Source organism: Hesperophylax consimilis, chromosome 28, assembly GCF_061612785.1.
Source record: "Hesperophylax consimilis isolate HC1 chromosome 28, BYU_Hcon_1.0, whole genome shotgun sequence".
Taxonomy (NCBI): Eukaryota; Metazoa; Arthropoda; class Insecta; order Trichoptera; family Limnephilidae; genus Hesperophylax; species Hesperophylax consimilis.
This window is the reverse complement of record NC_142863.1, coordinates 15509908-15537032: the sequence shown is the minus strand read 5'-3', so window position 1 is coordinate 15537032 and position 27125 is coordinate 15509908. Positions and strand designations below refer to the sequence as shown.

General features: G+C 35.2%; 2 protein-coding genes, 1 long non-coding RNA gene and 5 other non-coding genes across 8 annotated transcripts; 3 read left to right on the top strand and 5 right to left on the bottom strand.

Moving 5' to 3' along the window:
• Positions 1-3269: 3269 nt before the first annotated feature.
• RpL7 (ribosomal protein L7) lies at positions 3270-9651 on the top strand. Its single transcript, XM_089648796.1, has 5 exons — positions 3270-3364; positions 3738-3890; positions 7147-7356; positions 8625-8768; positions 9299-9651. The coding sequence occupies exons 2-5, from the start codon at positions 3747-3749 to the stop codon at positions 9587-9589; spliced, it is 789 nt and encodes a 262-aa protein (XP_089504922.1). The 5' UTR covers positions 3270-3364; positions 3738-3746; the 3' UTR covers positions 9590-9651.
• On the top strand, positions 3967-4052 carry LOC149410253 (small nucleolar RNA snR60/Z15/Z230/Z193/J17). Its single transcript, XR_016305079.1, has one exon. It is a non-coding gene; the product is annotated as a small nucleolar RNA snR60/Z15/Z230/Z193/J17 (small nucleolar RNA).
• Positions 9136-9221, top strand: LOC149410252 (small nucleolar RNA snR60/Z15/Z230/Z193/J17). The gene has a single exon (XR_016305077.1). It is a non-coding gene; the product is annotated as a small nucleolar RNA snR60/Z15/Z230/Z193/J17 (small nucleolar RNA).
• Positions 9652-14024: 4373 nt separating the features above from the next.
• On the bottom strand, positions 14025-17876 carry LOC149410247 (uncharacterized). Its single transcript, XR_016305038.1, has 7 exons — positions 17725-17876; positions 17287-17345; positions 17001-17038; positions 15832-15902; positions 15070-15129; positions 14759-14799; positions 14025-14114 (listed from the first exon to the last, which is right to left on the bottom strand). It is a non-coding gene; the product is annotated as an uncharacterized LOC149410247 (long non-coding RNA).
• On the bottom strand, positions 15979-16065 carry LOC149410250 (small nucleolar RNA snR60/Z15/Z230/Z193/J17). The gene has a single exon (XR_016305080.1). It is a non-coding gene; the product is annotated as a small nucleolar RNA snR60/Z15/Z230/Z193/J17 (small nucleolar RNA).
• LOC149410249 (small nucleolar RNA snR60/Z15/Z230/Z193/J17) lies at positions 17103-17189 on the bottom strand. Its single transcript, XR_016305078.1, has one exon. It is a non-coding gene; the product is annotated as a small nucleolar RNA snR60/Z15/Z230/Z193/J17 (small nucleolar RNA).
• LOC149410248 (small nucleolar RNA snR60/Z15/Z230/Z193/J17) lies at positions 17421-17507 on the bottom strand. Its single transcript, XR_016305081.1, has one exon. It is a non-coding gene; the product is annotated as a small nucleolar RNA snR60/Z15/Z230/Z193/J17 (small nucleolar RNA).
• A 3418-nt stretch (positions 17877-21294) lies between the features above and the next one.
• On the bottom strand, positions 21295-25812 carry RpS12 (ribosomal protein S12). The gene is made up of 6 exons (XM_089648776.1): positions 25764-25812; positions 25592-25628; positions 25141-25275; positions 23731-23833; positions 22751-22852; positions 21295-21418 (listed from the first exon to the last, which is right to left on the bottom strand). Exons 2-6 carry the CDS (start codon positions 25606-25608, stop codon positions 21356-21358), a joined length of 420 nt encoding a protein of 139 aa, XP_089504902.1. The 5' UTR covers positions 25609-25628; positions 25764-25812; the 3' UTR covers positions 21295-21355.
• Between the last annotated feature and the right edge of the window lie 1313 nt (positions 25813-27125).

The window sequence follows — 27125 nt, the reverse complement described above, 5'->3', positions numbered from 1 at the left end:
TTTTGATGACAGACAATTTTGAAACATGAGAAAGAAATAATATATGCAAGAAACAAAAATAAAAAGGACAAGAACATAAATTAAAAAATACAGCTTTTTGACTGGTTTACAAAAATACAACTTCCATTTAGGAATAGTGTTGAAATAAATCTTTTACGTGATCCACAAAATTCGTAAAGTTAATATGAAATATATCGACATCACCTAAGTATTGTTTTCTAATAGTGTGAAACCGTTGAATTGGGGAGTTCACAATGTAATTGCGCTTATGTGTGTTGCAGTGGAATAGTGTATTTTGCCGTGTTGTTATTGTAGGTATTCATAAGTTTATGAGTTACAGAAGTTCGCAACAGTCGAATTTTGAATAAAAAAGTTAAGTCGTTTATTTTACGCCTGTCTTCCAATGTGTGTATTTTTAGATTTATTAATGAAGCAGCAATGGTCAAAAGTTTTGAAGAACTAAAAATGTTACAGCAAAAATTCTTGTAAGATTCCCTTTGGAAATCAATCCCCACCTTAACTAGGGTAAAAAGTAGCTCCCAACCTCAAAAAGTTTGGGAACCCTCGACACTATTTGCTCGTCATTTCAGCCTGGATGATAACTCTTATTGTCAATTCTGTGTTGTAGATCTGTAAAACTCAGGTAGCTTCCTCTTCTCATTCCTTCCTTCCTTCCTTCCTCATTCCTTCCCTTCTCACAACATTCTCCAAAATGGAGATGCCATAGTGGAATGGCTTTGGATAAAGCTGAAAACCAGAATAGTAAATTATTAAACTAAAATTTTCGTTGAGAATGAATCACAGCAAAAAAGGTTACTAGTATGAAACATTTCCAGATCTGACTCAAAAAAAATTTTAAAACTCTTGCATCCAAATTGAAATGCATATAACTTCGTAAAGGAACCTGGGTAAACTTGTTGAATCCCTCTGAATGCAAAGGCTCTTTAACCAAACAACACTTGATTTCAACGTAAATGTCTAATAGAGACAACTATTTGAGTTGGGGGTTTGAGTAAATATTCACAAAATACGTTGTACCTAAGCTTTAGTTATTTTAATAAATAATCTATCTTTCAGAAAAAATTAAACTTAAATGCATCTTTTACCATCTCCCAACAATAGTTGTCTTGTAGTAATTAGTAGTTGAAACCCTGCTATTTTTTTTTTTTTTGCTATTTTCAGCGTGCAGTGAAATTCGACAAGTTCATCAGACCCTGAAATAGTAGTGAAGAAGGTAAACAATTATCAATGGTCATACCGGTGGGGAGAACAGTCTTGCTGTTGAACAGAATCAATTCGGATATCGACATATTTAGCTGAAGGTGAAGCTGCCTTTAAAAGGCAAGCTCTATTTATTATGTAATACCATTTTATATATGTACTTAAAAACGAATTTAAATGTAATTTTGTAATGTTTTTAAAGGAATAAACAAATTGAATTGAATTAAAAATAGTAAACAGGTATATTTTTTAACAAGTGTTAAAAAATATATTAATTTTCTCCTATTCCGCCTCACTCTTAATACGCAATATTTCACTTTCAAATAAATGGATTTAGCTTTATTAATTCAAAACATGATTTATTATGTCGGGGGAGACGGAAATATACACACTTTTAATTTTAATTTCGTTTATTAAGTCACTTACGCGATATGTCAATTAGTATGCGGCGCCGCCGAAAGCGACTATATTCATATCAAGAGTTGGATTATATTCATAATATCGTAATTCATACCTACAAAATATTTCATAGACGCTGCTGCCAACCAAAAAAAAATTAGTATTGCCATATAAAATAAATAATATTATCGTGTATAATTAATCAATATTAATATGTAAGTCAATGTATTATTTATAACAAATAATCAACATATAATTAAATTAAATAACCCGAATAACAAACAAATAGAATAAAATGTGATTAAACGTATTCCGTTTAGGTAGTTTAGGTTAGGTTAGGTTAGAACATGGAAAATAGGTATTAGAATTAAATCACAAACAAGTCTATACAAACCTAGCGTAGCCCACATACTATTTGAAAACTGGGATGTAACTCTAAAGGGGACGCGAGCAGGCGTTATTAAAGGGGCATTTTTTTGCTATAGAAAATCACAGTTAGATTAGGTTAGGTTTTATACATTAATTTAATATTTTCAAGATTTTATTTTCTTTAACTGAATTAGTTCGTAGGTAGGTACTGAACCTAACCCGAGCACTGGCTAGGTAAATAACTAGTTGTGGTATTTCCGGCAAATGTCACATTATTTTGTTTCTTTGAAATCTCGTGTGACATATCGCGTAAGTGACTTAATAAACGAAATTAAAATTAAAAGTGCGTATTTTTCCGTCTCCCCCGACATAATAAATCATGTTTTGAATTAATAAAGCTAAATCCATTTATTTGAAAGTAAAATATTGCGTATTTACCGTGAGGCGGAATTCGTAACCTTTACCAAAAATATACCTGTTTACTATTTTGCACAAACTTTGCCACTTAAGCAGGTATCTTTTATAAGTTCTTCTGAAAGCTAGCCACCTTCCAAAGCCGCTAATTGACATAGTTTTTCGGAAGCGATTGTGCTATTCAACCCATATAAAACACATTAAAATGGATGCACTAAGTCGAATGAGTAATTTAATGTTCTATTTATGAATTGAAAAATTATCCTTTTCTTCCAGAAGATTTATACATTTTACTACAAAAATATGTCCAATTCTCCTGAATCTATGTGTATTCCAAGAGTTTTATCCATTTTAAAGAAAAAAATCCAGTTTATTACAATATATATACAGTAATGTGGGAGCAAGAATTATTTTATCACGGAAAAATACGATATCAAATATTGTTTTGCACAAAATACCATATTCGAATTTTCCGCACAATGTTCGTAAATGTTCCACTTCCGACAAATGCGGTTTCTACGTGTTTTTATTATACAGTAATGCTTAATCCATATATTGTGTTCATCTAATGTCATCTCAAGGAATTGTTCGAAAAATTCTTTATAATACCATTGTTTTGAGATGCATTTATTAATATTTAGAGTAAAATTCGAAATTCTTCCAAGTACGCCAAAAACGATTATTTTATTTGTGTACTATAGATGCGCAGTAACAATTTTTAGTATTAAAACTATGTGTTTTTTATTAAATTATTGTAAAAATATTGCAAACGATTCAGTATAACTTAATAAGATAATTTATTAAAGCCTAAAAACTTTTTTTTTTCATTGTCGGAGTAGGTACTACTGTTAACCATAGATATTTGCATTTCCGAACAGCCAAAAGCGCCGGAAATACCGACGATCTGCTCTATCGTTCTTTTTAGTTGTTAACACACGTGTCGCGAGGATTTTACCCGCTGGTGAGTAAAATAATTGTATTTTTAGTGCAATCTTCGGACTTTTTCGAGAAATATAGTGGACCTGATTCATCCTTATACTCCTTTGAATATTATTGTTTAAAATTTCACTCGAATTGAAGCGCATTTACTTATATTTTTAACATCCTTGCACTCGTGTTCCCGTAGAATTCAGTTGTCATAATTTTGCATAGTAAGGCTACAAGTTTGTTTCTTGTGCATTTATTCGAGTGTAAATTGCACGAATGGATATGGGATTTTAATTAGTGTCGTGTTTTACATGATGTTTTGTTGCATCTGAGGTAAACATGCCTCCTAACCTACAACTGTCAAAGGAGTCGGCCATGTCTAACCTCATTGCTTTCATTTATTGCAGCACGTTATAATGGTTGCCACCACAGTCAAGGCTCCAGCCAAGGCTGAAGCCAAGAAGAACGAAGTTAAGGATGGCAAGAAGCTCCCAGCAGTGCCAGAATCCGTTCTGAAGCACCGCAAAAGGAGAGAGACAAACCGCGCCAAGCTTGTCCAGGTAAATAAAATAAATCAAGATGAATATAGTATGTTTATCATTAACACGTTTGGGAGTATTTAGTGTTGATTCTGTGATTTTAAAATGATGATTACATAGTTCAGCTGAATTTTGTATTGATGACAACTCGACAATGTCTTTCGTCCCTATCTGATTTTAACACAGTAATCAACTAGAGTGCAACTCGGGCTCAAACAAAGCCAATAATTTTAATAAAGCATTTATCAATAAATATTCAAGGTGTGCAACATGTGACGGTAATGTCAAAGTTTGACAATTTGCGCAATTTAGACACATATTGTGTTCATGCAAATATAATGTGTTAAAATATGTCTTGACATTAGCTCTGTATTCAAGAATTTTGAATATTTTTTACTTGTTTGAAATCTGTATTGTCTCTTTCGCATGTTGAATTACTAGTCACAAACTTTTTTTTGTATTTAGATTGAAATAACCACATGTCTTTTTTTTGTGACACTTTTTGTACTAATTATTAATATTTTTTTTAAATACATCTTAAAAATACTTATTTTAGATTAGTTTATTGTGTTTGAGAAAGACTAATGATGTTGACAGATTACGATAACATGGCTTGGCCTAATTCAGCATATCGCTCGCCATACAATCCCAATGCCAATGTTTGGCGAGCGATATTCTGAATAAACCTCTCAGAAGTTTTAATAATTTTAAAATAAATGCATAGATTTCTAGTACATGCCTTATAAATAAGCAAAACTTGTCATTAAATTTGTTAATCATAGAAGTGGAAAGTCCATTATCAATGGGAAAGGAAATAACTGGTCTGGGGTACAGTATCAATGTTTTTGTTCTGCCGTCAAATATGACATGTGATATGATTTAAGATTTTCACGGCCAAAAGTATTTTTGTTATTTGTTTTTGGGGTATTATGCCGTGTTGCGCTAACTCCTTCTTTAGCCAACGTTTCGGACAACGTTACAGTGTCCATCATCAGGGCAGATGTGTTATTTTTGATAAATAACACATCTGCCCTGATGATGGACACTGCAATGCTGTCCGAAACGTTGGCTAAAGAAGGAGTTAGCGCAACACGGCATAATACCCCAAAAACAAATAACAAAAATGACATGTGATGGTTCTGAACCTAGATTAATTTTAACTATAGTTTTTATTGGTATTCCGTTTCACAGTTTATATGCACAAATTATTGAAATAACATTTCGTTTTAACTTAATTATTACAAGAAACAACTATTTACATTGAAGGAGATGTAAAAAACATTCTCGAAATAGATAATTGGTTTCTTAGTTGGATTGTTCAAATAATTTGCGTATTCCCTAAAATTTCTTAACCTATAATAACCTTATGACAAATGTCGGATCATACTGACAGGAAACTACCGATTGAACAAAGGAACTTTAAAGCATCTTTTACTATCTCCCCCCCCACATAAGTAGTTGTTTCTGGTAGTAATTAAGTTTAACCGCCCTACCTTTTGGTTATTTTTCAAAATGTAGGTAAAATCACATCGGGTTTTTTTTTCATTAGATTTCGCAATAACAATACTTGTTTTCAACATACCAGACATTACTTTTAGACAACAGACTCATTTATGACCCTTTTTATATCCTTTTGTAAGTCCGAGGTTCTCAACATAAGATGTCACCGAATATTTTTTGTAATAATATTCTATTGAATATTTTGTATTGAATATAATATGTCAATCAACATAATCTCGGTACATTCTGCATATGAGGTAGCCAGCGATTGTTGGTGGGCGGTCAAAATGAACATAACACCTTTTCTTAGGCCATTTTTTCACTACAAACTCTATGATTTTTTTTGTAACTAATAACTCCGCTAATTCTGGTGACGAGTAAAAATTGTCTGTTAGGCAGTACCCCTTATTGAGCAATGGTCTCATTAGTGACATAACGACTTGGGAGGAGACTGGAAGATGTTTGTAGCTCTGGTCAAAAAGGGTATTTTTTCCTATATAAATAATTGTGGACTATATTTATCCTGAGGTGGACTCACACAACATATATGTCTTCACGCCGAATCTCCATCTTTTGAGTGGCATGTACTGTATCCATCCTAAACGTCCTTTGTATAACATCTAACTTTCGTCTGTGGTCACATTTTTCTCGGGGATATATCTTTGTTGAAATTTTTTTGCAAATATTGATACACAGGCCATATTTTGTTCAGTTTGGGATTGGGGTGGGTCGATTCGTTGTATTCAGCATTATTGCTAAAATGCAAAAAATTCTTTAGCAATAAAAACCGCCTGTATGAAAGGGTACGTGCAAAAAATGGAGCCTCAAATATCGGACTTTTGGACCTGTACATCTTTTCTTCTTGTTTCTTTACCAAACTTTGCACTAAAATGATTGCAAAAAATATTCTCATTTCGCTGATTGTTGTTGGATGCCACGAACTTCGACAAGCCTTGTAAGTTCGTGCCATCCATCCGTCCAAGGTGAAGTAGAATTGCTAAATTACTCAGCAAATTTGTTTGATCCACTATCACTTGCATCAGTTCTTCATCAAAAAAGTAGGTGAAGAATTCATATTCATCTTTACAATTATTGAGTGCTTCAGGAAAGCCACATGTCGATCTAAATTCAAATGGTGGTTGCAAAACTTCTATTTCAGAGTCTTGTAGGAACGTCTTCTACTTCGCTTTCATGTTCATCTTGTGATGTAGAAAAATCCTCACTTATAGTGGTCTCACTTCCGGAGGAGCTAATATTTTTATATTCACTCTCACTTGACATATTGGAACACAAAAAAATCAGTTTATGATAACACGAAGTACATAAACGGTATAAAAGTCACTAATAAATAGACATACATTCACATGAAGTTCACTAAAAAACACGTAACGTAATAATATTGTTATAAAAACTGCGCCACTTGCGTTGAGAACCACTGACTAGCGACGTAACTTGTATGGGAGTGACGAAAACTCACCCGTTTGCTTCGGCTGACTTCGAAATCCTAAACGGATGACACAGGAACAAACTTGACGCGCACGAACGTTTTGTGGGTTTCGGTAAAGTTTTTTTTGTACCTGAGCGTACGTGATACGGCTTGTTGCGTTTGGGTGATACTTTGACGGACGTATTACGTACGTTCGTATGCATAGGGCGGTTAATGGACTTACTGTTTTATATTCTAGCTTCTTACTGCCTTTGAGGAGTCATTATTGGTATATTTGACTATTTGTTTTGTGTTGGACACCCTCTCAATGAAAGTAAATGATAATTCCAGCTCACAATCAAGCGCCGCACCAGCGCCGCCAAGAAGCGCAAGGACATCTTCAAGCGTGCTGAGAAGTACGTGAAGGAGTACAACCTGAAGGAGCGTGAAGAGATCAGGCTGCAGCGTCAGGCCAGGCGCAAGGGTAACTTCTACATCCCCTCGGAGGCGCGTCTCGCCCTCGTGCTCAGGATCAGGGGTATCAACCAGCTCGCTCCCAAGGTAACACACATTCAATCACCTCCTGTCCCACTCCAATCATCGTCCATGCAGTCTATCCACCTCTTCCACTGGGGCACCCTCCGACATTAACGTTGCTACTACTGCTGTCAATTCATTCCAAGGTTGTTACCGTCAATAAGCATTGCATCATGTTTTTTTACCAATTTCCATAAATTACGGTACACTCTCCATCTGCTGTTCAATTTTCCGACTGCTACCATAATCTGCCGTTATTTTTATTAGTTGAAAGCACAAAATCAAGTTCTATAATTCAACAGTATTCTTAAGCCAAATTGAGTAGTCCGCCGCGCGCCTAGACTGAAGCCAAGCTTTGTACACACAGATGCGAAGGGTTGGTTTTCTTATTCTTACACCCTCAGTTACCATACCACCAGCTTATCAGTCACCGGGGTTCATTATTGTTTAAGGACGTTTCGGTTAGTCCACTCTGCATTCTAGCAATGTCACATGTGTTTCTGTTTGTTTCGTTCTAATAAGTTTTCTAAGTGGAGTTTTCTCGCGAACGTAAACATGACAACTTAACATTCGTAAAGATGCACGTTATAACACAAGTTCAAAAACACAGTGGGTTTGTTTTCAAACTGGGCTATAGGAGAATGAAGTGGTGAAGACTTTTATGGAAATTTTTTGCCATGTATAAGTTAATTCATACAGGTTTTGCTGGGAGTGATCCCAGAGAGTTTGGAAGTTATTCCAAAATATAAAGTTAAGAATTTGGGGCTGGATATTCTGAATGAATTTATTTGCAAATGGTTTTAGAGTAATTTTTCACAAAAGTTTCATAATGAAGTGTGCACATGTTTTTATTAAATAAAGCCTTTATTTTTATTGTTACTTTCTGAGTGCACTAGACATTAAAGCATTAATATTAATATAAGTGTGTTTGTCGGAAGTGACTTGCCAGGTAAGTATGTTTTGGTATCTTTTCTAAATAACAAATGTAGATCCTAGGAAATAAATTGTACAAGCGCCCTTGAGGTGATTTTTCACAGAAATGGGGCTCTACAAGTTATCCAATTATTATTATAATTACCTAAATAAATTGATACAATTAGGGCCTTATCTATTCCTTTGCAAGATTATCTAATATATTATAAATTATGTGAAACTTTATAAAGCCCAAAATCAATCATGATGATAACATAGTTACTGCATATTGTCTTTCGCTCCTATCTGATTTGTAACCAAACACCACATTTTAATATAATCTTTTACTGACCCTTGTGTTTGTTGTGTGTGTGGTGCAGGTCCGCAAGGTGCTCCAACTCTTCAGGCTGCGTCAGATCAACAATGGTGTGTTTGTGCGCCTCAACAAGGCTACCCTCAACATGCTGCGCATCTGCGAGCCCTACATCACCTGGGGATATCCCAACCTCAAGACTGTCAGGGAGGTTCGTTATCTTTTCATTTACACTTATATTAGACCTTGGAATTATTTTTTATGGTACAGACCTTTTTAACAAACATGACTGTTTGAAATGGCAGTACGTCAGTGCCTGCTATGAGTATTGAACTCAATCTGTCTTGGCTGGTAGACAAGCACCATTTCCACAGGGTTATCCACCATCTGAACTGCTAAGGAATTGCAACCTAACCCAATCTCCAAAACCGATGTGGTTACTGAAAATCTTGCGTAGTCCTCAAGTAAATAAATATGTAATGGGGCAAGCATTCGTTTTTATTGGTGTTATTTAACAAAACACATTCTGTGCTATCTTGTAAACACTTGTTGGTTATAATATTTATTTAAATTTACAATGGTTACAGTGATGATAACATAGTTCAGCTGAATTTTGTATTGATGACAACTCGACAATGTCTTTCGTCCCTATCTGATGTGACCATTGAAATGATTTTCCATTATAAGACTTTGTTTTAGACGCTTGTATTAATAATGCATACATTTGTTTGTTTGTTCCAGATCATCTACAAGCGCGGTTTCGCCAAGGTGAACAACCAGCGCATCCCCATCACCTCCAACACTATTGTGGAGAAGCAGCTGAAGCGCTCCAACATCATCTGCGTGGAGGACCTCGTGCACGAGGTATTCACAGTGGGCAGCCGTTTCAAGTATGCCACAAACTTCCTGTGGCCCTTCAAGCTAAACACCCCCACCGGAGGATGGAGGAAGAAGACCACCCACTACGTGGAAGGCGGAGACTTTGGTAACAGGGAAGACAAGATCAACCGTCTGGTCAGAAAGATGATCTAATGTGTAGTCGGGGTGTACATTATGTGATAAGGATAAAAATAAAATAAAAATGCGTAAAATTTTATTTGTTTTTATTTATACGCCTGTTTATAATAAAGATTTCATGCTCTTGCAGGACTACCATGTGTTCAGATTTAAGAACACTCACATCTTATATACATTACAAACACACTACAAAATTAGCCTGCTGTATTTGGTCAAAACTTTAATTACCGCAGTGGAGAATTATGTATACACTAAACATGGCGTCATGCAGGACATAAGCTCCTGGAATTATTCCAACTGATAACAAGTTGCCAATCTGGTGGGACAATCTTATAATACAATTTTGAAATAACCTCTTTGAGGTATATAATACCGTCCATGAATAGACGGCTCCATGCAATGCCAAAAATATCATTGTGCAAAGAGAAAAAAAATCGGGTATCAGCTTGCTGCGGCACGTCAAACTAATTTGTGATTAGTATTGGAGATAGGCACTTCATTCAAAACATAACCGATGTCAGGTATTGCTATTTCGCCACCGTGTGCCATTTCGTTTCTCTATTGAATTTCATGGACTGATTTTTAGACTAGGTTGCTTAGGCGGTATTGTTTCTTCGTCGACAATATGGAGCAAACATAAGTATTGAAAATATGGGGAAAAACTTAGGGCTAGCTGACATTTTGAGATTTTAACCACTGGCTTGTCGCTTTCGAGCGCTCGCCGGGTACAGGTCTCCAGCGATGACTGCAAAATGCTGACAATTACAGTAAGATACTCCATGTACAAGTTGTTCTGGAAAAGATAGTAAAGGCGATGGTGTGATGTTTCGTTGATAAATAGGGTTTTACCCACAGACATATGAATATATAGACTAGAAATTAAAGGTGAGGGGTAAAATCAACTGTTGAAGAACGAAGGGGGTAAAGCTGACTGTGATTCGTCAATAAATCAATCTGACAGTATATAGGCATCTCGCATTATAATATCACCATTTAGTTCTTAAAAGTAAAATCTGCTTTTGAATGAATAGACATTTTTACATGGGAGCGCAAATTACTCGCCACGTTATGAACAAATTTGCGAAGTCCAAATTCGACAAAAAAAAATTCTTTTATTTTCAGAGTCGAATATTTTGTTTACGTATTTAGTTAAGACACTTTTATAAGTGTTCATAATTTACTTCCCAGTAACAACGATGCGCACACTTGAGAATCGCTACATTCGACCAATGTTGGCTCGATGTGATAGTATATGTTTCTACAACTGATTCATATTATACGACGTGAATAAGCTTAAAATGATGCTTACATATGGAATGTAATACGACAATTGGGTTTATTCTCTTTTTCTCATCTATTTTTACAAGTTTTCATATCACAAGCCACTATGTTGCCGTGTTATTTCATAAAATGCCTCGACCATAGCTCGACGCTAGTTCGAACAAGAATGATGACGTCACATTCTCAAGATTCACGGGAAGCCATACGCGAGCCCAGCCGGCTCCAATGGAACCGGTATGGGGAGTGGGGAATAATACGCTTTTAATCACTTAGGGCAGGTCTACTAATATTCATATGTCTATGGTTTTACCATATTTGTATAAAAATATAATAAATTGGCTGTTTTGCACCTTCTGTGTGCATGTGAGTACTTGAAGTTGGCGCACCTTGGAGCCCATGCTACAGGCCCAGTGTGGCGGTAAGCCACCGGCGAACACACTCAATTTAAACACGATGTCCAGAAACTCAATTCAAGTGGAAAACCGACTGAATTATTTTTGTTTTTGGAGTTGATTTTGTGGTATAACCTTTTTCGATTTGAAAAAATCATTCGCTGTAGGGTCAATATCAGCTTTTTAACCCGTAGAAGCTGGCAAGAATATTCAATAAAAATACACTTTTGTTAAGGTCAACATGAAAACAATACCATACTTGATGTGACATTTTGATTTACAAACCCAGTTGGAAAAAAGGAAATAAGTTATTTTGGATTCTTTATGTGTGATATAGATTCACCGCCTGTACCTCAACTTTCTAGACATCATGTTTTTTTAATATGAATACCGCACAAGAGTCCCAAATGCTCCCTACCGTCTGAAGACTATGTCATCTCCTATGATGTATCCACATCCACTATGTTGTGAGGGAAAAGGTAAAGGGGAGGGGAAGAGAAATGTGGGGAAACATGGCCAAAGCCATTTCAAGCATCGTTTCAATTCTGGATGGTGGTCTTACAAAAGGGCAATACTGAGAGTATCTTCCACTCTGGAACATGCCGCAAGTATACTACATATTATTTTTTTGAATGAATTAATTGTGAAATAACACAAATAAATCAAATTTACTTGCACCACCCACGCCGGGATTTGAACCCACGATCTTCGGCTTGCTAGTAGAAAGCTCTACCTCTAGACCAGAGGTTCCCAAACTTTTTTGCCCCGTAGACCACTAGCCAAATATATTTTTTTCCGTAGACCCCCTGCCTGCCAAATATTGAATTTTCCTAAAACTATTAAAGTCCCATGTGATAATCATTTCTCTTTTTCGTAAGAAGATTCCCTTACCTTGCCTGTCCAACAACCGGGTGGCGGGTATAGTTCCTCTGTCTTTACACTGTGCAGACAGGGGCGCCCTTGTGAGGTATTACACCAAATGAAAATGGAGCAGGATAAGCAACGGGAATTTCTTTCTGTAGCTGGCCCTACAGAACTGCGCCTTAAGTTCTTTGTCAGGGCTTATTCCGGTCAGTTCTTCTTGTCATATGATATCCGATTCTTCAACATTCCACAGCCAAAATGTCCTTAAACTTAGTTTTGAAGTCTGTGTGAAGTACATTTAAATGTTGAACGTCATTATTACCCTGGACGTTTTTCAAAAACAAGTTGGGAATCTAGGAAAATTCGCGGCTTCCGATTTGCTTGAATATATTAATACTGACAAGAAAAGGAACGTATAATTTTATTATATACCTCAATAAACAACTTTACGAAATATAAAAATACAAATATCAAATAAGTAATTTCTCAGTCAATTATTAATATTACGCAAACTGTGTTATTTGTGTTAGGTGTATTGTGTCATTTACGGAACTCCTAAATGTTGACTTGAGGTAAATGGGGATCCGCTCGTATATACCCCCATTTGAATCTCGTGGACCCCCAAATTTTTTTCTCGCTGACATAGACCCCCAGCAAGCCGATATCGACCCCTGGGGGTCTACATAGACCACTTTGGGAACCTCTGCTCTAGACCATGGAGGCCGTCAGAATGTATAACCAAATTAAATGCTTTTGGTGCACCAGCATTATGACGGCCGGCATAGTCCAGTGGTAACGCATTGGACTGCCATTCCGAAGGTCGCGGGTTCGAACCCGGCTTGCGCAAATAAATTTTATTTGATTAATTTGTGTTATTTCACAATTAATTAATTAAAATAATATGTAGTATATTCGCGGCACGTTCCAGAGTGGAAGATACTACCAGTATCGCCCTGGTGTAAGACCACCATTCAGAATTGAAACGTTGCTCCAAATGGCTTTAGCCGTGTTTAGTGACTAGATCTGAATAGCCAGGTACTTCCCCACCTTCCTCTTTCCCTTCCCCACTTACCTTCAGCCTCACAACATCCCCCAATTGGGGATGCCATAGTCTCACTGGCTCCAGACGGGAGCAGTTGGGACTCTTGTGAGGTATTCACTTTAGCCGTGTTTAGTGACTAGATCTGAATAGCCAGGTACTTCCCCACCTTCCTCTTTCCCTTCCCCACTTACCTTCAGCCTCACAACATCCCCCAATTGGGGATGCCATAGTCTCACTGGCTCCAGACGGGAGCAGTTGGGACTCTTGTGAGGAAAAAGCAACCTACCAGTATTGCAAGAATCATTCATTTTATCAAGTAATTTAATAAACTTTTTTGATGTTTGGTATTGCTCCAAGCGTAAAATAACAAGCCCGCTCCTTCACAAGTCAGTATGAAATCAGCATCCCTCCCTCATGGAGTAATTGGGGATTTAGACTATCGATTTTCGTCATGCGATTAGTCACCCTGTCGTTCATAGCAATTCATCACACAGCCACTCTATTTTCAGTAGATTAACATCGAACCAGACTCAATTTTGAAATGCTTCACAGAAACGTGCGAAACATGGCCAAAGCGTGACTTAGCCGCGGCAAATGTAGAAAGCTGGTCTATTTTGCCACGTGCATTTTCGTCACCTGCGACTTATTGAAATTATTTGCAAGGTTGATTTTTACAAAACTGACCAGTGTAAATCCCCTGAGAATAAAGGCATTGGAATTGTGCAAATTGCTCCCACTGCACCAACCGTGTAAGGGCGCCAATAGAAATTCATATACGGAACGGGCGATCATTCTTACTTGCGGACCCGTGTTTTTTTCCAAAGTAAAATAATGTGTTTGTGGTTATACACAAAAAAAAAATAAAACAAAATTATTGGGTATTCTTTATTTGATCTTTTTTTTTACAGTAAAAAAATATTGTTTTTGTGAGTTCATCTTGGTACCAGCACCACGTGGGGACCTGCACAAAAAATAAAATATTAGATACTTGGAATTATAACAGCAAGATTTTTGTGAAAACCATCAAAGGACAATTATTGAAGATACAGCTTGAATCAACAAACTAGGCAGCAAAGGGGGGAACAAACTATTTACAAATATTTTTGTATCCACAAAATGTACACTAGTAATGCTCCCAAATGTAACCATACAGGATTGATACAAAAGGATATGTGCATGGAAGCATTCTGACTGTCACCGAGCTATAACCAAACTGTACAGACAATCAATGCAGCTATGCAATGGAAGTTTGGTGTGTAGGTAAAAACAAAGTCAGGGCACTGTCGTGCGTTGATAAGATTTGCAGTAGTAGGAATGAAAAAGTTGGCGAAACCATAGCCTATCTCTCTTTTTACAGAGGACGCATTACGCCTAATAAATCCGTTAGCCGTGATCCGTCCGATACGATGTGGACACTTAGTTTAAACCAGCAGTTAAGACTGTGCATAGATCCACTATCCCTATAACTCAACATGGTGTAAAATCAAAACTTTCTCAATGACAATCTGAATAAAATCATGGGATGGGTATAAAGTCCGCAGAATATAAATGAACTGATAACTTAGCTATAGGAAATTATTCTGCAAAAGAAATGATTTTACTTACCGCAAATATAGGGAATTTAACTTCTGCAACATCTCCAATCTCTGTGGAAGAATGGTAAATAGTTAGAAGACGGGTAAAAGAATTTAAATAAGACGTTCAGTAGGAAGCAGAACATAAATCAGACATAACCAGGTATCATCGTCACAATTGTATTATTGGGTTCTATCGGATGAGGGAGCCTGTTGGATATCATCATTAAATTTCTGTCAAATCTCTGATATTGTTTGATTAGAAAACTACAAACTGTTTTGCTGAGATGAACAAAAAAAACTATCAGTTATTGATTTTAAAAAAAAAAGACAAATTCTCACCATTTCATATTATAGCAGTCATCTATGTTATTTGATAAGCATCAAATCGTTTAAAGCCACCTGGAAATAAGACATAAAACATTGTAATGACAGTATCTTAAGATTTTTGCGAAAAAAAATTGTTATATTTGAATCAGATATTTTTCGTCCAACATTTATTTGTTCGGTCCACTACTTTTCTAATCATCATTTTGGTTTTGATTTTTTTCCCTCTTCATTAACAAACCTCTGCAGTAACAACCAACTTTTTGACTAAAATATTATAATTCTAAGATATAAATCGAAAATGAAGCCTAAGGACGGGTTGTTTCGGAGAAATTGAACAATTCTTCAAATTTTAAAGATACTTTTCAAGTTCTGTTATTATCTGAATTCTGTCAAGCAACTAGCCTATAATGATATAATAAAAGAACTTGAAAAGGACTTTCACAGAACCCGAAAATGAACATTGATGTATTGTTCAAATTCTTCGAAACAATCTGTCCCTAGACTTTTCTCACTTTGTATTATAGTGATTTAAAAGTTTAACTTTTATAAAACCCTTGTTTAAAATGTTTTTTTAGTTTTGTAAGGTGATAATTCCAGTTTACACACGTTTAAGTATGTTTGCGTTCAATATTTTATATTTCGTCTGCTTTCAAAAACCGTATTTTATTTTGAAATGCATTTAAAACAGCAAATCTATTTGAAATTGCAAGATTTGGTTTAGCAGTGGTATGCCGTGAATAACTCGAATAAAAATGATTAAAATTTTATACTTACGCAATATCAACTCAGGCATTTTGTGCAGCTGTTCAAATTCTTTCAATGTTGAAGTAGAAAACATCGGCCAACTGAAAATAAATAAAGAACGCTGTAGAAAAATGTATTTTATATATACAAGTTAAAAAAAATTTTAAAATGTTAATTTGTGACCATCAGATAGGGACGAAGGACATTGTCGTGTTGTCATCAATACAAAATTCAGCTGAACTATGTTATCATCATTTAAGCCACAAACTGTATTTAAAAACAGGTATAAATTAACTGCTACACTTAAAATGCACATATTCGTATAGATTGGACAAACTAGAAACAGTTGCACATCCATAAGTAGTAGATATTCCATGAATGGAAGTTTACATAGCTAGGGTCATTAGTGGGTAAATTCAATCTATAAAAATATTTATTGCAATAAATTCACAAATTCTGGCAAAATGTACATATCTGCAATAAATAAATTGTAAGGCAAATGTGTTTTGGGTTTGAAAATTGATCCCTAACGCTACGTATACACACGCGAGTTGAACTGAACCTCAACTTATGGGAAAAGAAGTAAGCAACGGCAAATGGTGCAAAACGCCGCTTGCAGTTGCTTTGTTCCTTTCCCGTAATTCGAGGGCTCAGTTCGCAAATGTATACGTACCATTAGATGCTAATTAAATAAACATTAAAATAGAATAAAGAAAACAACCTTTAAATTATAATAAGTCTTTTATAAGCCCAGCAAAAAAATGAAGTGACTACCTGTTTTAATGTGTAAAATCTCCTACTTATGAACTTTCGGAAATAGTTTTTTGTAGGAATAATGAGGCAAATTACGCTCTTTGGAAAATGAACAGAAATATTTAAAAACAAAAGGTAATTTCAACCATATTGCTCATCTACACAAGGACTGTGTGAGTTCATCAGATTTCAAATATTCCACACTGCAGTGCATCGCCATTGTGCTATATTTTATAACGATCCGAACATTAGTTATTTTGTTGCTATCGTTATTTTCTAGTATTGTTATACCTCGAAGTGTATTATTATTATTATTCACTAGCCTGAATATTATGGATAAGTTATGTACTATTTCGCAAATATAACTAGCATTAAACCTTATCTACTCCCCGCTTGCAAGAAATATAATGTTTTGGCTATAAAATTCTAGATAAGAAAATACTTACAATGATTGGTTGCATTTTCCAGGCTCAAATGTTGGCACCTGTAAATAAATAATTTTGATCATAAGTGGAAATCAAATGAGAACAATAAGTTGGGAAAATTAAGTTATTCATCAGATAGGGACGAAAGACATTGTCGAGTTGTCATCAATACAAAATTCAGCTGAACTATGTTATCATCATAAAAACCTTTTGCAGAGCTGCGCGAGACGCAAGGGGAAACGCTTTCTTTAGTGTGCCAAACATCTAATTATAATTTTTTCATAAATATTATACTGATATTACTTACATAGTACGATTATTTGTCCTCGGTGCGATGAGTTGCTACCTCAAGAATTATGGAGACTCCTATAAATAAATACAAAGGTACCATATTAGTAATAGAAAATAATGTAACCTCATTTTAAACATGGACATGTGAAAATTATTGATCAGATAGGGACGAAAGACATTGTCGAGTTGTCATCAATACAAAATTCAGCTGAACTATGTAATCATCATTAAAACAGGGTAGATTTCGTATTTAAATTATAATCTACAAAAATGGCTCATCACGTAAAGTAACGAACAGTGCCAGTTAATTTCACCTTTAAACGGTTGAAAAGTTGAACCATTGCTTATTATAAGCTTTAAAATACCGGCTTTTTACCACGTGGCTCAAGAAAAACGAAAAATTTGGGAAACTTTCGTCGTAGCAAATAGCATGATTTTAATGGTGGAAGCTTACCCGTTATATCTTAAAGCCATCATTGTTGATGACATTAAAGTCCTGCGACGAATCTGCATCGAAGTCTCCACCCCGATTATGGAATTATAGGAAGTGATCGTAGCTCCAACAGCCAGCCAGCCAGCACAGCGCCAAAAAGTTTTATGACATGCAGAAATTTGCGGAAAAGGAAACAAAGAAGTTTAGCTAAACCATAGACAAAGAATGTTACCAACAGTTAAAAAATATAGCGAGATTGTCTATGATACATAAAACACCACTCACAGTGAAAAGGAAATCAAATTAAAAAGTCAAGTTTATTTTTTTTTTATTTCCCGTTATAAAAAAATTTGAAATAAAAATAAGTTAAAACTTAATAATCTGTGCAGACAGCCAGAAATCTAAAAATTGAACTAATTTTGAAGGTTTGTTTTTAATAACAATGTCCAACAATTGGCTAAAGGCCCGTTTATAATAGGAATAAGCGGTAAGAATAGGCCGGTGCCGTAATCCGTAATATTTTAGATCATCGTTTATAATTGAAATAGGAATAGAATAGAATACGTCCATAGAAGTGACTATGCCGCTGTCACCTGTCAATGTCAACTGTCAACCGAGAGTATATTCTTCCTCCATCTTATAAAAGTAATATTGTTTTATATAAATAAATAATGAAACGATGGATTCATCAGATATCGTTGCATGTGGAATGTTTTTGTCGATTCTGGGGCTAGCATACGCTGCAATAGGAGACACACAATTGACGAAAAAAATAAGGAAAAAACGACGTTAGAGTGTGCGTCCCATTAATCATAAAAGGAAGAAAACAGGACAATTCCATAATTTGTAAAAAGACATGGCGACAGTAGGCAACGATCAATTTACAAGAATGTCGCAGACCAATTTCTATAATTTGTTAGGACTTCTACAACACAAATATTATTGTTCAATTGTCAAATACATAAATAAACCATTATGTCAAATAGTAGATACCATAGAGCAGGGGTGCTCAAACTTGAACTGCTGGCGATCTACCTCAATATTATTAGATTCCGATCGATCGACTCTGAGAGACTGCAAGTATGTGCATATACAGAATTGTCGTCTATGTAGGTAGGGTGTATCGTGGCGCAGGTATAAGTGTATATATAGGGACGTTCCATAATTGCATGGCCACGAATCCACATAGAATTTGGAGGAACAACAGAAATTAGTTCGCAATATGCATTTTTTTAGTCAAGGTAGGTGGAGAACTGCACTAAAAAGTCGATGAAAAAACTAATATTTATTAAAAATTGCAAGTTTATTGGTTCATACAAAAAACAAACGAGTTCTAGTTTCTAAACTAAATAATGACTTTTCATACGATGGTACGTAATTACCGAGTGCTAATCACAAGCACGATGACATATGTTCGTCAGTTAGTCGATTGCGATATTTTTACTTAATTATCTTCATTTCAGAAAATGCAGACTCGCACAAATAAGTTGACCCAAACATTGCGAATACGAAATTTTCCAGCTGTTTCAGAACACTACGTTCAGTAACTCAGTCTTACAAGCTACAAATAAATAATAAAAAATAAGGCATGAAAAATGGGAAAATTTTCTCGAGATCGACTCAAAAAGTACTCGCGATCGACCGGTCGATCGCGATCGACCGTTTGAGCACCCCTGCCATAGAGTATCGATCGAAAATACATAAATCTCAGTATATATCTCAGCTTTCTGTAATCCGTAACCGCAAAAGATAAAGTTGGACCATCTTTTCGGTTATGGAAAAAAATAAGAGATTATTGCCATCTATTATAAACGGATACACAGGTTTCCTATCTTCCAACTTCTACGGCCTAGGGCCTTACGGCTTATTCTTACCGCTTATTCCTATTATAAACGGGCCTTTATTCTTACCGCTTATTCCTATTATAAACGGGCCTTTAGGCCTCATTCGTTCCTCCGTCTTCTGCATGGAATAAATCTGAAATATAAATATACCTTCTTGAAAAGGCCCATGGAATTTTAATCTTTACTTTACTAAAATAAAGTCGCTATCCACGTCTGTCTGTGCGCTTAGTTCTTCTAAACTACGCAACATCATTTAGAGAATTTCCAGAAGGTTTATTATATTGAGAAGGTTTATTTTATTATATTGTTATATATGTAATACATGCATATTATATTTATAAAAAGTAGAGAAAAATCGAGCAACACCAGGTACACATCAGCTATTATCAGAGATGAGCAAAATGGGTACCCAAAACCATTTGAAATGCAAAATGGAAATGGGTCAAAATTTTTCCATTTGAAAATGCAAAATGCAAAATGGTTTTTACAAAAGCATTTTAAATGCAAAATACCTATTTTCAAAATGCATTGAAAATGCAAAATGGTTTCTCAAGTCAAACAATAAAATAATTATATAATTTTTAAACATTTTTGTCATTTTAATGGATATCAATGTAGAAAAAACATTATACATGATGGTAAATCCAAAAACACCACGACGACAGATTATGAAACCACAAAAAATTTGCGCGGGACTAATGTTGCCAAAGTAAAAACATAGAAACTTAGCAGTTAATATTACAGCGTCATGGCCCCATGTTCAGTTTTTGAATCAGTATTTTTTGTAATGGTATCACTCAATTGCCAGGGCGACCAGAAAGCAACTTGACAAATGTAAATTATCTCTCATAGCGAGGTTGAGGACCGACTGATATTTGGGGCTTATGAAAAAAAGATGAGTGGAGATAGTAGGAAGAATGTTGCAAAAAAGCATTTAAAATGGAAAATGCATTGAGAAAAGCATTTAAAATGCAAAATGGCTTTTAGAAAAGCATTTAAAATGCAAAATACCCATTTTGCATTTCCATTTGAAATGGATTTATTTGAAATAAAGCACATCTCTGGCTATTATAAATTAATTTGTTCATATTAATGAACAAATTAATTTATTTCAGTGGATTCGGCGTTTTAACTGAACAAAAAACTCATATAAGAGTGTTGTTGTGTGTGTCCATTCACCCGAAATATGATAATTTTTCTCTTAATTCTGGTGAAATTGATCAATTGCATGAATTACCAAGATGTTTTCTTTCACATAGGTATAACTTCTAGACTATTTGCTCAGTTCAAACCATAAATAAACCACTCACGTTCAAAAGCAAGCTTTTCATTTGAGGGTCAATAGAAAATTTCACTAAAAAAAAACTTACAGGTCAACATAGTTATCTATGCATTGACCGTTACTCGACAAAATATAGATGGATTAAAAAACTGTTAGATTGCCTATTAGATTTTCTAATTTATTGTGTCTCTAGGTTGAAAATAATTCATGTTTCCAATAGAGACATTATGTCTGTGATGTTTCCACTATTTACAAAACAATACCGACAAATTACTGTCTCCCAAAGGTGTCCCTAAGAAAAATAACACCAAGGGACTTACTTATTATGGGTCTCGGATATAACTTTTTCATATCAGCTCTCTGTAGACTAAAATAAAACGTTTTTGATTTTGATATAAGTCAGCATTTCATTACGTGTGTCAAAGGGTAAAGTCGACAAGGGGATAAATAATTAAAATGCCATGGTGTTTTATCATTTTTTTTGGTTTATTTTGTTGGTAAATAGAAATAAATCTAAATGTTAAGCCTAGCTGGATGACTTGAGGTAGTCCTTGAGGACATCCAGGGCTGGAGTCTCCTCACCAAAGTCCTGCAACAAACAAAACAATATTCGTAAAAAAACACAAAAGGGTAAACAGATAGTATTAGCTTTGTGACGGTACTAGGCGTGTAATAGACAAGTGGGAACAAGACGCATCAAGCAATAGTTGAATATTAACCGGTATTGTGCGGTTGGCTACATTTGCAGTGTGCATTGTGTTGAGCTAAGTTTTAGAAAATTTTAATGCATTTTGTTACTGTCCATGAAAACTCCTAAGCAAACAATCTAATTTTCAATGTTAAATTTGGCTTTTGAGATATTTACAAAATTTTACTTGCCTCCTAGGGGTTAAGGGAAAAGTCTGAACTTATTATTAGGCACAAATGATTCGATACACTTTATTATACTCTGCTAAATTATTTTTTCAGTATTTGGAAAATGCCTAATGTACTAGCTGTACGGTGTGTGGAACAAGTTATTGACATCCTTCGGTGAAACAGTGAAGCGCTTGCAACAAGTTTTTTTGTTCTCGTATCACATCAGTACACAGTACATAGGCCCGGTATAACAGTTGATTTTAAGAGAGGTTTGGTTGAAATGTCGAGCTTGGCGTGGCTTGGAACATAATCTGCATACAGGTCGTAAGCCTAGATGATATCAGCAATATTACACATATTGCCTATGATTTTAACAGTGATCCACTGCCGATGAGTCTCTCTGAAGAATGTGCGAGCATTCTAATATTTTCCTTTTTAGAATAATTTGCGATGCGATTTTGACTTGAATTCTTCGAAAAATGTACAAAACAAAATCGGCATCGCTTGGGCATAAAACTTAAGATTCCACTTTCGATTTTTATGAGAGGTGCCTTTCTGAACTCTTAAAAAATATTTTTCTGTTTTATATGCTCCAGTCTTCAAGTTTTGCTGGAGTCAATGCACTATTAATGATATTTCAATAAACAAATTGTTGAAAACACTGTCCCGATGCTGATAAATACTTTATCAGAATAATTGTCAACATCAACATCCATCATCGCTCTATGAATGTAATATATTCTGATAAAATTAGACAATTTACATAAATTCCAGTGAGATGGGAATGTAATTACTCATGTAAACATCATATTTGACATTCGTTACTGCTAGCGCCTCGGCGTCTAAAAGGGGAACAATTCTGAGGCTTACCAAGGCTTGAGAGGCAGATTTAGCCTGCTTAAATTTGAGTCAAGAAATGTGGCACATAGCGAGGATATGGACTGACATTCGGTTTCATATTCCTAATGGAATTTCCTTAGCATATATCATATTATACTGAGTGTAATTCCAGAGTGAAGACGCCCAATGGGCCACAACTAAAAAGAAATATGATTATAATTACCTTGATGACAACACATGAGCATCCTACAATCTTCCTGGCTTTGCCGTCTTTGTCGATCTTGCAGAGTCCTGCCCATTCTCCTAACTTCTTGTTGTTGTCAACCTGAAAACATAACACTTGATTATCATCCATCCAATCAAAACACAGCAATCTATGAGCTTCGGAAAATTAACATCTATGAATGTAGCACTAATGGGAGACCAGTTGATCAACTCGTGATCAGTTGGTACTATGACACGTGCATTGATGTAGGCAACAAAGCTAGACCACCCGGCTACAAGGGACCAGATGATATTTCTGCAATGATCCAACCTAGAACAGGTCAGATCAAAGCAAATATTGTTTTATATTCATTGCCAGCAGTTCAAATAATACAGTAAAGAGATTGTATTATGCTGCTAATACATCTACGAACCGAAACGCGAGCTGAGCTACGAATTATGGGAAGCAACCACCAGCGGCATTTCATGCCATTTGCTGTTTGCTTTATTCCTTTCCCATAAGTTGTGGTTCAACTTGGCAGTTCAGCTTGTGAGTGTGTGTAAGTCTGGGATGCCCGAGGAAGATTTGACACCATCTTATGAGTCAAATGCTTGAGTTGAGTCATAGTCAGAATAACAGTAGGGTATGTACGATGTATGAATGTGAATGAAGTAAGGAGTGTGTGCTAAGACCGAGTTGTTTGGGAGTCCATCTTCTCTGCCTACCCCAGTGTGATGGTTAGATTTATTTTACTAGCTAGTTAAAAGTGTCACAACCAATGGCAAAGTTTTCAGTGATTATTAGACTAGAAAGAAGTGGTAAGTATTCTCAGAGATAATTCAGAATAGAAAACGTGATTAAATTAAAGATTTGAATTGTTAGGTACTTCCCAACCACCGTCTCCTTCTCCAACACTTCCTAAAGACTTGAAAGGAGTTTTAAGAATAATTGTCAACACAGCACTAGCACTGAGTAGATTAGGATGTATGTTTGTTCACCTTGATGAGAGGAATCTGGTGTTCGTTGCACAGGGCCTGAACCAGCTTCTTGTACATGGGCTCGTCGCAGTTCTCGGCGAGGACAGCCAGCACGGCTTGCCTCCTGGAAAGAACATGCAACAAATACTTATTAATATGTCATACTAGTGTAGCATCGATAAATAGAACAAGGGTGATTGAAGGGAAAAAACACAAATTTTGCTTATTATTTACTTTAAAATTGCCAATTGTAGTACCTAATTGGAGCAATATTAAATAATACTATGACTTCTGTATGTTGTCTATGGCCTAGTTGATAAGGACTGCTATAAATTCTGATTTTTAAATATGTAAACACATGATCAATGATTTGATGTCAATAACAAGTCTGAAGAAATGTGAGACATCTTTTGTTAGAATGTGAAACTACTAAGTTAGCTTTATGATTAATCGAAGACTCCAACGAGCTCGAGCTAAAGAAATAATTCCAATAAATGTTGTAAAATATCTCTTCAAATTGGCCACATTTTGGCCAGCATGAACTCGCGGGCGTTTGCAAATTGGACAAAATGTGGTTAGAGCTATGTTAGATTTTTGCTATAGGCCCATGGCATTTTCTGATAAATTTGAGGATAAGTACTTTTCTTCTAGGAAATTTTGTAGGGGCACAAAATACATGTACATATTCACGTCATTGAGGTCAGAGTTATATCAGAGCAGCCAAAAAAAACAACAACAAAGTGTGATTACACAGAGTGGACAAAATCTTAGCTCATAGATCTAGAAATTATAACCTTAAAGAAGTTAATCTATTCGTCTGCAGGGTGAAAGGTAAGGATGAATGTAGCACTAATGGGAGACCAGTTGATCAACTCGTGATCAGTTGGTACTATGACACGTGCATTGATGTGGGCAACAAAGCTAGACCACCCGGCTACAAGGGACCGGATGATATTTCTGCAATTATCCAACCTAGAACAGGTCAGATCAAAGCAAATATTGTTTTATATTCATTGCCACACTTATTAGACAGTTTTAAAATGATGTTGATAGTATCGGTGATCAGATTTTAAGATGTTTTCTTGAATTACAAAGGTTTGACTAGAAATCTTCAGTAATTTTAACCATCAAGAAGACTATTGCTTAAGTTATTTAAATTGTTCACATTTCACTAGCTGTATTTAACAAAATAGTTTACTATTTGAGCAAACTAAGTAAAAGGAAACAACAAACAAATACTCGTAATACAGTTATTTTACAGTATGTGTTAAAAAATCCAAATGGTTGAAACTGACATTATTTCTTCTTGAGACTCGTAATTTGAAGTGATTTAGTCATTTTATGCGAAACACTTGCACTGAGAACTAACCTAAAAATGTTTTTAATTATGACAAATGGAATGTTTAGAATACAATGTGACGAATTACTTACTTGTCAAGAACCTTGGCGGCCTGGTGAAGTCCATGGACTAGCCCATCGTGGATCAGAGCGGTCTTCAAGACTTCTTGGAGGGCTGTGTTCACGTCAAGGGGTCCTCCACCCAGAACTGGCGCGGGGGGAGCTTCACTAAAAACATAACAAAATCCCTTAGTAATTCGCACAAAACACAGGAGCCATCGCCACTTTAAAATTAATTACATCCAACAACCAGACAGATTTATATAGGGTTATGTTCGGTTCAGCCAGATAAGTGAGCCTGTTGTCATGTCACATCAATGTTTATCATCTCAAAATGGTCACTTCTTGACATTAATATAAATTAACACTTAATTTATTTTATCAATTCACTTGAACTAAATCAATTGCGCTAATGTTTTAACTATTTAGCGAACTTTAAACACGAGCATTTGACATTTTATAAGGAGGCATGAAATCTACTCACACTTCAACGTCGGACATGTTTGTGAATGGCGTCTGAGCTGAAATAAAGATATACGATGGTTAAGAAACATTTTTAAATGATTGTTTGAACAATTTAACTTCAAATAACTATACGATTATCGTGTCATTTAAGGATTTTAGATGGAAGTTTCAAAAACATAGGTTACGTTTACCTGACACACCGGAAAAAGAGAGACGATCGGTGATGTCAGTGTTGAAAATAAACAATAAATTTATTTTTTCAGCATATCAAAGCGGGGCATATTTGAAATTGTAAAGTTAGCTATTCACGAAAATAGCAATCAGAATCCGACCAAAGCACTGTCCAGTGAATACAAAACCTAGATAAGTACAACAAAGGTTTTTGGCTATTTCAAAATAGAAACACAAACAACAATTTACGAAAATAGGTTCTTTGCATAAATTCTGTCCTCTCGCAGGCAAAAGTATTATATCATAGAAGCAAATACCTCTCGCAGACTAAAATATTATATCACAGAAGTTCAAAATTAATTTTTTGAATTTCGTAAAGATGCAAAGAAATAAAAAGATTTTTTGGATAAAAATATGCAGTAAGAATAAAATTACTTTCCACAATTTTTAATTTTAAAATTTGTGGGAAAAGATATTCTTTAATAAATGAATGACATTATTTCGCTTGGCAGTATTGGATTTTTTAAAATTGTTTAGCCTAATATTGCAATAATTGATATTATGTCAATTGATACTGCTTTCGGCTCTCGTAAAAACTTATAAATTTAATAAAATAATGATGGACATCATTACATTTACCAATAATGTAGCATGGAACACATTTTTTTGGTGCACGAAATTAAAACATAATTCAATGCCAACGATAGAAGATTCAAATACTGTTTTCAAATTATTTTACTTATACTGCGTAATTAGTTTAAAAATAATGTAATGCCTTCGATTATTTTTTACACGAGGAACTAATAATCATTCAAGAAAATATTTGATTCGTGACCACTAAAAATGCACACTAGAAAATTCTTAAATGTAGATTTGAATAGAAACCGAAGTCGCTAATCACTTTTTGTATCGCCACTCTATTTGATCAAAATGAAAACTTCACAATGATGATGAAACCAATTTACGTAGTTAAAATTTAAGCAAAGAACCAGATTTTTTTACCACCAAACATGCGTGTCGCATCGTCGTACGTTAAGGATGATTTACCAAATAAAAATAACAAGAGTATTGTTTTGGTCTTAGGTGGGCTTACAAAACATATTTAAAACTGTTTCAATGGCTTACTCACGCCTATATGATTAGAATTAATTGATTTGTTATCACATAATGAGTTTAATTGTATTTGTTCTTATTCATTTTAATCAACTGAGTGGTAGACAAGCAGATTATTGCCCTGGTGAAAAACCACCACTCAGAATAGAAACGTTGCTAGAAATGGAGCGAGTGAAACTTTCACCCTTTCTGGCATCAGGGAGGGGATAGGGGCAGGAGATGGAGCAGAGGAAGGTTGGTAAGAATGTATTAAATATTATTAGTTTATA